This window comes from Giraffa tippelskirchi, chromosome 8 (genome assembly GCF_054371585.1).
Source record: "Giraffa tippelskirchi isolate mGirTip1 chromosome 8, T2T-mGirTip1v1.2.pri, whole genome shotgun sequence".
NCBI classification, from domain to species: Eukaryota; Metazoa; Chordata; class Mammalia; order Artiodactyla; family Giraffidae; genus Giraffa; species Giraffa tippelskirchi.
In genome coordinates this window covers 150233914-150247180 of record NC_137282.1, presented here as the reverse complement: position 1 = coordinate 150247180, position 13267 = coordinate 150233914, and the positions used below count along the sequence as shown (strand labels likewise).

The window sequence follows — 13267 nt, the reverse complement described above, 5'->3', positions numbered from 1 at the left end:
CCCAGCACCATTTATTGAAGACTCTGTCTTTGCCCCATTGTATATTTTTGCCTCCTTTGTCAAAAATAAGGTACCCGTAGGTGCATGAGTTTACTTCTGGGCTTTCTATCTTGTTCCATTGGTCTATATTTCTGTTTTTGTGCCAGTACCAGTCTTGATGACTGTAGCTTCTTCCCAAACTTCCTGTCTTTGGTCTCTTACCTGTCTCCCATCGCTTTTCCCCTGCAGTTTAAAAAAAAAAAAACAAAACTTTTTTATGCTTCTCATTGAAATTCCCTTTCCTATAATGAACCAACCTTCCTTACCCTGTTAACCTCTCCTCCACAGCAGTCTATGTCCTTGTCAATTACACCTCAGTAACCCTGGGAAGAAAAATAAGTCCATGCCCTATTCTCACGGTCTTTCTTAAAGTCACAGAATCCTTTGGTCAAACAAAATTTTTCATAGATTCTTGGTACGTAGAGCAGATGAAAGCACAGTGACAGGCTGCAGGAGGAAGAGGAAGACTTTGGCTGTCAGAGAACCCACCTCTCCTTCATAACTGGATTCCCTTGGGTCTCTGCCCATGGGCACGTGCTGCTTCTCCCACAGATATGTTTGCAGCTCTCCTTGCGACCTTGACATCTCTGTTCTCCCCTTTTATATAAAAACCTGGGTTCTAAGGCTTATTTCTTTCTCCTCTCACTAGATTGTAAACATCTTGAAGAGTAGAGATTATCCTATTATTTTTTCATTTTCCTGTGTTTAGCATGTGGTGACTGACTGATGGTTGAATGGAAACATGAAATGCTGAATTAATTACTTTTCAATAAAAAATAGTTCTTAGAGGTGAATCCAGGAACCTTGTGTTGGCAGTAAGGACAATAAAGGAAACCTATTGAACCTGAAATTAAGTATAGATTGCTTGACTGGATTTATACGGCCAGTTCATCAGGGAATGGTAGCTTTTTATATCCACATACACCTTGAAGAAATACCTGCTGTGTCTAAAAAGATTAACCACTGTGGTGATCTGTCTCAGGTGCCTACTTTGTTTGCCACTGTTATAAGTGTTGAGATGCTTTAACCCTTCAGACTCCTCCTTTCTAGTGCAGTGAAGACCACTTGCCTTATGGTAACTTTCTTTATTCTCACGGGTTGTACAGTGTGCAACTATGTTTTTAGCTTTGTTGATTAAAATCATATTCAGTCTTGTGATCCTGAGATTACACTCCAGTTACTTTGGATTTGAATGTCTCCAGATACCCCCAGTTATGTATTTGAATATATCTGGATTATTTTTTGGGTGGATAAATCCTGTCAAGACTTAGAGTAACTTTATTTTCAACCTTTGGCAGCTCCTAGCCTAACTCTGCAAGTCCCAATAACAGTCATGTCTGGAGACAGTGGCACTGTTGGTACAAACTTTCCTCTTTGACTGGTTGTTCCAAAACTTAGGAATAACATTGTGGTTATTGACACAGATCACAAACTTAGATCCTTAGTTGTTTTGTCTTAGATTATTTTCTGAGATATTTTTATGAGTTTCAGAAGGCTATAGGCCTGCATGTAAATACTTAAAATAACATCCTCTCACTTGAGTATTTGAATGGAGACAATACTCACGTGCAGAGTAGTTTAGACTGCTTGCTTTGCATAGAAGCAGCTGGCTTTGACCCTCTTTCCGGTACTGCTGTGAATAAGAGTTTTTAGGAGTGTTATCAGTAGGCATTTAGAAATAATAAATATCAGATGTAGATTTAAGAATACATTTTCATGAAAGAGAATTTTGATTGAAGGCTTAGATATTCTATGACTATTTTTATATAGATTAAGTGTCAATTTGCAGAAAGGATATAAGGAATAAGAGAAATGGACATGGAGAAGAAGCAACATTTCCTCCTTATCTACTACTTTTAGAGAACTGTGCTTTTCTTGATAGATCCATGAATTTATTACTCTTCTGTTAGACTATGATTTTGTTCATGAGACTCAGGAAAACAAGAACTGTGAAGTATTAAATAGTGTTTCTACTTTGAAGACGTTCAACATAATATAATCTTTGTCTTTCTGTGTTGTTTTAATCAAGAAACCTTTGCTCCAATGTTTATTATACAGTCAAAACTCAAGTTTGATTTATATTTTGAAATGTAAGACTCAAGGACCCAGGAGATCCTGGGCGCTTATCCTAGCTCCAGCACTAATTCCACAAAGTGTGGAACTTTGGGCCTTGACCATTGCGTCTTCTTAAGTCTCATTCATGAAATAATGATATTATGTCATCTTTATCTTCTTCTGTTTTTGTTCAGTCTCTAAGTCTTGTCTGACACTTTGCTACCGCCATGGACTGCAGCACACCAGGCTTCCCTGTCCTTCGCTATCTCCCAGAGTTTGCTCAAACTTATGTCCATCGAGTCCATGATGCCATCCAACCATCTCATCCTTTGTTGGCCCCTTCTTCTCCTGCCCTCAGGCTTTCTCAGCATCAGGGTCTTTTCCAATGAGTCAGCTCTTTGCATCAGGGTCATCTCTTTGGTCTCCTGCATTGGTAGGAGGATTCTTTACCTCGCACCACCTGGGAAGCCCCTTATTTTCTATGATGCTATGAATTTTAAGATTCTGTATGAATTATGTCTTAATTGATGCTTGGCAGAAAAGAAGAAAAGGTTTGTCTTCTGTATTATTCAGATTAATGCTTTAGACAAGCATACATCTCTATTTCAATTTAGAAATGGGCTTCAGAAATATGAACGATTATATTGAATTAACTTTTCAATTTTCATTTTAATTGACATTTCAAGGCTATCTAAAATTTATAGTATTTTAGAATTTCTTAAAATATTCTTGTCAGCATTCATATTTTGAAGGATAAGGCTTTAAAAAATATGTTTGTGTTAGGTACATTTATAAATAAAAGAAATTTCAAGCTTTATTTCAGGCTTATTAACCTGAACAAAGTTCACTAAACAAAAAGAACAGGATGTAAGAAACGAATGTTTAGAACAAGAACACTCTTTGAGAAATTGCATTAAAACTTCTGCTACTTTATTTGGTCACAGAGTGTAGTAGCATCAATATTCCATTGCTGGGGTATGATTTTTGGCTTATAGTTATGGTCTGCCCTAGCATTTTAAAGCCAAATTCAACAAAAAGCATGAAATAATATTTTAAATAAATTATTTAAGCATCTCTGTTTTGAACTTTTCCTCCTAATTTTCTGGTGTTCTGCTTACGCCCTAAAATCAGTCTTGGACTGTTGTTTCTTGACGTGGTCTAGGATTGATAATGTCAGCAGAACACTTTCCCTGGGTTGTTGTATATTGGCTGTACTGTTTTCAAAAGTACATAATGACCTTGAAGAAGTGCATATAAATGCTAACCATGATTATTACTGCTATTATAGAATTGTTGGTAGTGATTTTATCTTTTTTGCTTTTCACACTAATATTTTTTTAGCCTATGAGAATGTTTATACATTGCTAAAGAACCTTACAGTTTTGTACTCCACAGATTCTCTCCACATCTTTAGAGACTGTCGCATCCATTATCATCAACCATCACTTTGGAATGCATTTCTAAAACCTACCCCCAACTTTATTCCCAGCCAGCCAGCCGAGTTGCATTTCCAGAGACTTGCTGGGCATTAGTGTCACCTCAGATCTGATTTGTCCTATTTGAATTTCCTTCTATCCTTATTGGGGCTTCCCGGTTGGCTCAGATGGTAAAGAATCTGCCTGCAGTGCAGGAGACCCAGGTTTGATCCCTAGATCAGGAAGATCCCTAGGAGAAGGAAATGGCAACCCACTCCAGTATTCTTGCCTGGAAAATCCCATGGACAGAGTAGCCTGGCGGGCTACAGTCAAAGAGTCCGACACTGCTGAGCGACTAACACTTTCACTTTCTATCCTTATTACTCAGCTTCTGCTGATAGCTGGTGGCACCACTGTTCTTTTATATTTTCTTAGAGTAGGGATTTGCAATTTCTGGCCTTCCGGCCAAATCTCACCTGCTGCTTGTTTCTAATAAAGTTTTGTTGAAACAAACACACCCATTTAAGTACCGCGTCTATCTGCTTTTACTCTAAGATGACAGAGCTAAGCAGTTGCATCGGAGACCTGTGGTCACCAAAGCCTAAATTAATTCACTGTCTGGCTGTTTTTTTAGAAAATGTTAATCCTTGCCTTAAGCCTCAAAACCTTGGTACCACCTCTGATCTATCCTTAAGCTTTCCCAAGTACATTCTAGCAAGAGAACTCGTCTCCTTTTAACTTCTTTTCTTTTTTTTTTTGGATCCTCCATGTGTGTTCAGGTCCTCACGTCCTTTTGCCTGGGGTATTAAATGAATTTCACCACCCTTTGGCTTCTTTGCCCCATGCAGCTCATTTTGCACCTTGCCTCCAGGGTCCTTTACTCAGTTTGGCTCCACTTGGTGTCCACTCTGCCACCAAAACTTAAAAAATTTCCCCACTGCGCACCAAATTGGAGCCTGCCCAGCCTTTTTTGTGAGGCTCCTTCTACAATATAAGCCGTATTCATCTCTCTTCTTGCCTTTGTCCATGCTGTAACAACTTCCTGAAGCTTTTTCTGCTTCCATTTCACCCTCTCCAGTCCCATGAGTGCATGCTCAGTTGTGTCTGACTCTTGGCGTCCACCAGGCTCCTCTGTCCCTGGGATTCTCCAGGCCGTGATACTGGACTGGGTTGCCATTTCCTTCTCTAGGGGATCTTTCTGACCAAGGATTGAACCCGCTTCTTTTGCATCTCTTACATTGGCAGGCAGATTCTTTAACACTGCGCCACCTGGCAAGCCCTCTCCATTCTTGTCTTGCTTAAAAATCCTCTCAGGTTTTTTCGTAAAGCTTTTTACTGTCTTTTCCTGTGTGCATATTCTTTTTCCCTCCCATCATATGTTGCTTGTATATCTTTCTGTTGCTTAATGCTGTGATGTTGTTGTTCTTTTACATCTTACCTGTTATAAACCAGAACCGTGTCAAGTGCAAAGTGCATGTCTTTCTCTTACTGTGGACCCTTAAACACTCACTATCCTGTCTTATGTGGATACTCAGTCATGTCTGACTTTTTGCTACCCTATGGACTACAGCCTGCCGGGCCCTTCTGTTCATGGAATTCTCTAGGCAAGAATACTGGAGTGGGTTGCCATTTTCTTCTCCATCATGTCTTAGATGTACTTAATAATTAAATAATTGAATCACATTATTGGAAGCCAGCTTTTATTAAAATTTGGGTTTAATTTTTGGTGACCTCACAGACCCTTGCACATTTGTCAGTGAATCTAGGTGCATAGCTGAAATTTTTGAAGAAACCAGATATTATTCCATTATATGTGTTATTAATGTAAAGAATTTGTTACACTGGATTGTTTTTTTGTTTGTTGGTTTGATAGGGTATTTCACATTTACTACAAGAAAACTATTTGTGTGCAATGATGTGCTTGGTACTGATTTAAAAAAAAAAGTAAAACTAAGTGGCACAGCCAGGCGGTAATTCTTTTGGTTGTGTTAAGCAATTTACCACAGTCACATTTTCTTGATTCTGTTAACAATTTTTTTCATGATTCCACGTGGATAAGTTATACTATTCTAAGAAGTTATGGAAGTGAAATGCTTGTAGGTGCTGATAAACTAGTATTTTGTCCTCTGCCTGTTCATTCATTTCATCATTCTCTGCGTACTTCCCAGCAGGTTTTGGTGTTGGCTGTTGGTCACACATAGCTGACTCTGTTAATCCACTCCCCGCACCCTGCCACCGCACTCCCACTTTTTTAGGCTTTCAGTTCTGAATTTATACACTTGAGAAAGTTGACAGAAACAAGGTGTGCCAGGTATAGAGACTTTTCATTTCACAGTGTGTAGCCTAAAGTTTCCACGTCTGGAAACGGGGCTGCTGATTCCCTTAGCTTTCTCGGTTGGTTTCAGAACCCTACTCATTGCCTAGAGAGGGCGGTCAGAAGCACATTTGGGTGTATAAATCACCGTACCCGAGCAACCTGTGAAAAAATACACAGTATCACAGGTCCAAAACCCACATACTCGAAAAAGAATTGAAGGTTTAAAATTTTAATGTAAAATAAAATTTTAATGTAAAATAAGCAAAGAATATGAATAGTTTCCAGGAAAAGTTGTTAGCTCTGCTTGGTTTACCACCATCTTCTAGCAGAGTATCAGTGTTTGCCAAATGCACGCGTGACCAGACAAATGACTGACACCCTAACCCTCACCCACATCAAATATGTCTCAACTTCCTGCTAAGTAAAGAAATGCCTAATACAATAACCAGACATATATACCTTTGAACCAGCATTTCTACTTCTTAGAATTTGTTAGGGAAATAGACAACTTGGCATAGCTTTCGCACCTAGGTTTTTATAATCCAGGAATACTTTCTCAGATATTCAAAGATTATCTTATCTATCCATCCACATGTGTTTGTGAATGTATATGTGTGTACATATCTATATGCATGTTTATTGTAAAATAATCTGTAATAGTGAAAAATTGGAAATACCCTAAATGCCTATCAGAACAAGATTAGTTAAGCTATAGTATACCTACACTGTTATGTTTAAAAAGGATGAGATTCCACTTCTGGGTGTATATCCAGGATACGTAAATACTAATTAAAAAAATACATGCATCCCCAATGTTCTTAGCAGCATTATTTACAATTGTGAAGATTGGGAAGCAACCTGAGTGTCCAACAGATAAATGGATAGAGAAGATGTGGTATATATTCACTACATACACAATGGAGTATTATTCAGCCATAAAAAAGAACTTAATTGTGCCATTTGCGACAACAGGAATGAATTTGGAGGGCATTGTGCTTAAAGAAATAAGACAGAGGAAGACAAGTACTATATGATACCACTTATATGTGGAATCTAAAATATAAAAAAGCTGCTGAATTTAACAAAAAATAATAGACTCACAGTGAAAACAAACTAGTGGTTACCAGTGAGAAGAAGGAAGATCAGGATAAGGGATTAAGAGGTACCAACTTAGGTATAAAATAAGTAAGTTATGAAGATACATTGTACAACATGGGGAATATAACCAATATTTTATAATAACTGTAAGTGGAGTATAACCTTTAAAAACTGAATCACTATGTTGTATACCTATAACTTACATAATATTGTACTGTAATATCAACTGTACTTATGTTTAAAAAAAAGTAGAATACAAAAAAAGGGATGAGGCTAATCTTTAGGTAAAGACACAAATGATAAACAAGGTGCATTGGATGGAAGTTGTAAAATGAAGTATTGTTTCATCTTTGTGTATTTATAGTGAACACAGGTCTATTTACACATCATACTTGCATTGAGAGCATAAATAATCCGTAACTTGTAGATATCTCTGAGGAACAGAAGTGAGGAGCTGTGTGAATTCTCCAAAGAGAGGGGGATATTATACCTTCTGTTGCTTTCCTGTTCAACTTTTTAAATATATATTTTAGTTTTATTCTAGACAAAAAGACTAGGAAATCATATAGTATGTTTTAGGAACATTTTCATTAATATTTAAAATAAATAACTTATTTGAATGTCTAATGTCTGTCTGGAAAATGCGGCTTTCAAGAATGATTTATATCCTTGAGAATTCTATATAAGTAAAATTTTTTTGTTTTAAAATGAGGCAGTAATGAATGACCTTACCAGATTGAACTGCCATGGTGTCCTTTATGGTGTAATAAATAGATGCCTAGTTCAGAAGTCATATTATAATGTACTTTCTTGAAGCAGCTATAAAAAAATCCTGTTTTGTGCTAGATGGGCTTGTTGAGTTCTAGGGAATTTATGCGCACTAACTTCGGTTTCCCAGGGTACACTTGTGAGGAAAAGAATTAACACTGCTTTGTCTTCTCTTTTAGAAAAGCTCAGGAGGAGAAAAAGAAAATAGTGCTTGCTGGCTGTGTTCCCCAAGCCCAGCCTCGTCAGGATTACCTCAAAGGGCTGAGCATCATTGGGGTAAGCTTGCGCCTGATGGGAAAATAGTCCCACTGTTAAAACTTGTCATGGAGCCATGTTTTATTTTCTGTTTCCAGGTTATTTACAAGCTTGGTTACACTCCTGCTGTCCTTCACACACTTTCCCTATTGCTGTGAAAATTTTGTTATGTCTTTGTAACATTTGAACCTAGCATGGAACCATGTTCTAGGTTCTATCATTAAAAAAAAAAATACACAACAGAAAGCCGTGGTATGGAATTTAACTTTGTTAATTATAACCTGGTCTGTGTCTGCCTGTCTAGCACTATCTCTTGCTGTATCATAGTAAATAGATACCTCTTTTGGAATGACCCACTTCCGTCATAGTTGTCCCCTGAATCTTGGCTTCACCATTACGCTACCTCAGTCTGTGCTGACCACTCTGTGCCAGCCTCGACAATCCTGTCTCTCGGTTTCCCTTTACTTATTATCCAGTTACCTGTCATTTACTCTCTCAGCGTTTCACAGTTATAAGTTTCGAGTTAACTTGTATGATGTTTTGAATATAGCCCACTTCTCTTTCTGAATTATTAGCTCCACGCCAACAGCTTTTCTATCTTTTTTTAAAACTCTGACCGTGTTTCTCCAGCCAATCTCACGGTGCCAAAGAAACAGTAGACAGTCTTTCAGTCAGTATTTGGTGACTGAATGAAAGAAGTTTTCCTGTTGTACTTTTATAGTTGGTGTGCTCCTTTCCCTGTTGGGCAGTAAGCTCTCTGAAGTCGGGAGACGACGACCTACTATCTTTGTGGCCATCACTGTTCACACATGCCCAGAGGTAGTTAGCATTCCGACTGTATTTGTTGACCACGTGTTGGTGCTTCATCCTTTCCACCATTCTGCTACAGCTGTACTCACTGTACTCAGTGATGATCTTCTTTTAAAGAGGTTTTATAATTTAAAAAATATATAAAAATATTACATGCTCATAGAAAAGACTATATATAAAATTGCCATCTGGATTGAAACTCATTGGATTTTTTTTTTCTTTGACGTACTGTTGATAGGTTCTTATACTGTATTCTCAGTGTAATGAACTTGTTTTCTGCTGTGAAGTCCTTGCCCCACGGGCAAATTTAATAATCTTTGAACAAACATTCTCCTGTTAAACAGAACCTGAATGTTTGGGAACTTTAGTTTGTTTTTACCACTTGTCTGTTTACATTTTGATTTCTCTTGGTTTAAGGAATGAACTGAATATGGACTCCTGAGTTATCTTTTCATGTCAAACTAAGTTGCTCCATAAACATGATCCTGCTGTGTTAGGGAAATAGAAAACTAGTTAGAATTCTGCTTTAGAGACAAAGTGTGGTAAAAGCTTGGAATTCATTTTTGAGTTTATCTCAAGGAATTAAATTCCCAGAACAGTAGAATTTCTGTAGTATGGCAGAAGCCCCCTCCCTGTGTGCATTATAGGAACATTCCCCAGAACTCTACTGTGTGTTGTGAAGAGTTCAGTGTATATGGGGATCTTGGGGAGATTCTCAAGATGTTTAAGAGAGGATGCCAATGCTGGTGATATGAGAGATGATTTTCAGAGATGATGTAACTCAAGGATATGGCAGTAAAAATTTTTCTGCATTTAACCTAGCACACTTTGTGTTCTGTCTCCTTGTCTCATTTTATTACCTTTAAAATTCTTTAGATTTATTTAGTTTCTTTATAATTGGAGAAATAATACATTTGAAAAAAGTGAATAGAAAGAAAATTCATGATCCTCTCACCCTAACACAATACTTATAACTTTGCTTATTCTCTTCAGGGGCTTCCCTAATGGCTCAAATTGTAAAGAATATGCCTCAGTGTGGGAGACCTGGGTTCAATCTCTGGGTCGGGAAGATGCTCTGAAGAAGGGAATGACTACTCACTCTAGTATTCTTGCCTGGAGAATCCCATGGATAGAGGAACCTGGTGGGCTACAGTCCATGGAGTTGCATAGAGTCAAGCATGACTGAGCAACTAACACTTTCACTTTCATCCTCTTCAGACTTTTTTTAACCTCTGCATAGTTTACTTAAGTGCAATGTCAAAACTATTTTGTGTCCCTGTTTTTCCATGAGATTTTATTCCATGAATTCTTTAGCCATTTTAAGTCCTGCGTTAATATTCTACTGAAGGATATAGCACAAGTTACTTAACTGTTCTTAATTGTTGGATATAAGTAGTTTTCTAAGTTTTAAGAAATATACATAATACAATAATGCTCATCAAGGACTTTCTATCTTAAGATCAGCCTATTGTGAAAAGTTTCCAAAAGTAGAATTGCTCTATCAATAACATTTCAGAGTTGTAATATAATTATACTTCAGTAATATTACTAAAGTATAAGATTGTTCTCTGTCAACATCCCTTTACACAGCATTTGTATATATGGCAGCTATATGACATCTGTCATAACTGACTATGTATAAAAACTGTGTCCTGGAGAACTGAAATCGTAAAAAAAATTTGGAGAAGGAAGCCAGTATCATTTATAATTGGCATTTGGAGAGATCTGTTTCTGAATAGGGCTTCCCTGATGGCTCAGTGGTAAAGAATCCACCTACCAAGCAGAGATGCTGGTTTGATCCCTGGGTGAGGAAGATTCCTGATGAAGGAGATAGCAACCTGCTCCATATTTTTGCCTGGACAATCCCATGGACAGAGGAGCCTGGCAGGCTACAGTCCATGGGGTCACAAAGAGTCAAATACAACTTAGTGACTAAACAACAACAGTAGTTTCTGAATAGAATTGTTGAACTGCTACAAATCAAAAACCTTCTGAAATACAGTGAGTTATAGTCAAGTAAAGAAACAAATTATATTGGTTTACACAAAACATTTCTGAAGTGTAAAACAATATGAAGATGTTTAAATTCAGTGATTTGGGAAACTATTGTTAGGAGGATATTTAGAATTGTATTGCGCAGTTGATTTACAGACTGTGTGAAAACTGTTACTCCTTCTCAGTATTTCCCTCACAGTGTTTCTGTGATGGAGGCATTAATAGAGATGAAAGGAAGACCAGCTGTAACTATGTCCTGTGCTTCCACCTCCTGCTAGGATTTGTCTTTGTTGCCCACAATACAGGGAGGGTGGTCTGCTCTGTTGACCAAGTGATTGAAATAAAAAGCTTTAGATCGTGAGCAAGGTACATATTGCAACCCTAAGGTTAAAAAGACATACTGTCCCATGTTTGCAAGTGCTCTTAGAGTAAGCAAGTAAGCAAGAAGATGTTTACTAAGGAAAAATGATATTTGTTACTGTTGTGACATGTTAATTTCCAGCCATATCAGCCTTTAGAAATGGCACATTTAATTTGTTTCCATAATCAGAGATAGCAGTGTATGCTATTATTATGATAGCATAATAATTGGTGATTTGATGCCTGGGCTTTATAATATCATGTCTTAATGCCTTCTGAATCCAGTTGTGATTAATATTACCTGTGTGGTGGGATAGAGAAAGAGGATAACAGAATATCAAAACCAGAGGTAATACCTATCAACCTCTGGGTCCAGAAGTACTGGCTTCTATGGCAGTGATCTTTAGACTTCTCCCAACCTGCTTTTTTCCTTGTAGTTCAATGCAGTTGCTCAGTTGTGTCCGACTCTTTGCGACCCCATGAACCTCAGCACACCAGGCCTCCTTGTCCATCACCAACTCCCTGAGTCCACCCAAACCCATGTCCATCGAGACGGTGATGCCATCCAACCATCTCATCCTCTGTCGTCCCCTTCTCCTCCTGCCCTCAATCTTTCCCAGCATCAGGGTCTTTTCCAATGAGTCAGCTCTTCGCATCAGGTGGCCAAAGTATTGGAGTTTCAGCTTCAACATCAGCCCTTCCAGTGAATATTCAGGACTGATTTCCTTTAGGATGGACTGGTTGGATCTCCTTGCAATCCAAGGGACTCTCAAGAGTCTTCTCCAACACCACAGTTCAAAAGCATCAATTCTTCGGTGCTCAGCTTAGGAGACGAGAAAGGACAGATTTGAAAACATATATGTGTTAGATAAAAAGATCTTTTTTTAACCAAAACTCTTTCCCTAACGTAATTAAATGAAGTTTATATGTAGAATATAAATTTATAATAAATTTATAGATAATCAGTGCAGAATCAAGAACTTTTCCATTTTTAAGGGAGCTTGAAACATTTTACCTTACTGTGAAAACTGTTATTTCTCTTTTGACAAATACTTATAGTTAACTATTCACCTTGCAATAGTTTTCATGCAATGCTGCCTTTTTGTATTTTTTTTTAATCCCCACTCTTAATTGTTTACATTGGTTACTCCGTGTCTAGCTGTAGGTAGTTCCAACGTTGTGTGACTGCTCTATTGAATGCTGTTTTTCTTCTCTTTAGTTCATTTTTTGGCAGGAAAGTTGCTTTAAAATTAGTCAGCCAGAAAGAATGTTCTCTTTTAAAGTTTGGTAGCAGGAAAGAATAGCAGACATTAGAGCTCAGAAAGCCAGACTTTAAATCCCAGGGTCACCACATCATTCTTTCTTCTATTCAGCTAGTACTTACTGAGTACCTACTAAGTGCTAGCTACTGTTCCAGGTGCCAGGGATGCAGTGGTTTATAAAATCAACAAAGATCCTTGTCCCCATAGAGCTTACCTTCCAGTTCTTGGAGAGAGAAATCTGGTTTGAGCCCAGAACATCTTCAGCCTCCTGGAGCAGTTGGTGGGATGGGTCCCTAGGCAACAGGGAGATTGATGAGGTGGGAATTTGTTTGTAAGGGTCAGATGCAAATACATTTTGTGTCCATCAGCTAGGAGTTCTGTTAGAAATAGACAGCTGAAATAGTATTTATTTACTTGAGCTCTTCCTGAGGTGGTCTTATTCCTCAATTCTTAGAGTAGTCATTATTGATAGGCATGACATTTATTAAGAAGGTTGGTTTTTATTCTGTTACAAGAAAACAGAGTTATAGAACTATATATTTTGTGTGGTTTTTTGTGCTAGTAAACAAAGACTTGCATCTGAACTTGGCTTGGTGTTGACTCATTAGCCTTGTCTTTGTATAATATCTCTAGAAATACTAAATAACTGAATTAATAAACAAGTTGTAACATTTTAAAACATACAGTTCAAAGCGGAATATACAGTTGAATGTTGAAAATTTGTGATAGAACTTCCTGTTGTGCCAGCTGTGAGCCCGACAGGCAGGTGCATATTTTCTTTGGAGAAATGAACAAAAATGTGCTTTAACACAGGTGTCCACTTATCTCAGGGACTATTACCAGGTTGATTTGCAGTGATTTAAACATTTTTTCAGGCAGGCTACTCTAATCCT

At 37.7% G+C, this 13267-nt stretch overlaps 1 protein-coding gene across 44 annotated transcripts in view; it reads left to right on the top strand.

Moving 5' to 3' along the window:
- The window catches only part of CDKAL1 (CDKAL1 threonylcarbamoyladenosine tRNA methylthiotransferase), a 918695-nt gene that overhangs the window by 185033 nt on the left and 720395 nt on the right, over nt 1–13267 (top strand). For all 44 annotated transcript variants that reach the window (XR_014061588.1, XR_014061589.1, XR_014061593.1 and 41 more), the window contains one exon: nt 7872–7968. Coding sequence is in view for 33 of the 44 variants with exons in the window: in XM_081518030.1 (XP_081374156.1) it covers nt 7872–7968 (97 nt within the window). In the remaining 11 variants the exon portion in view is untranslated. The remainder of the gene's footprint in view (nt 1–7871; nt 7969–13267) is intronic.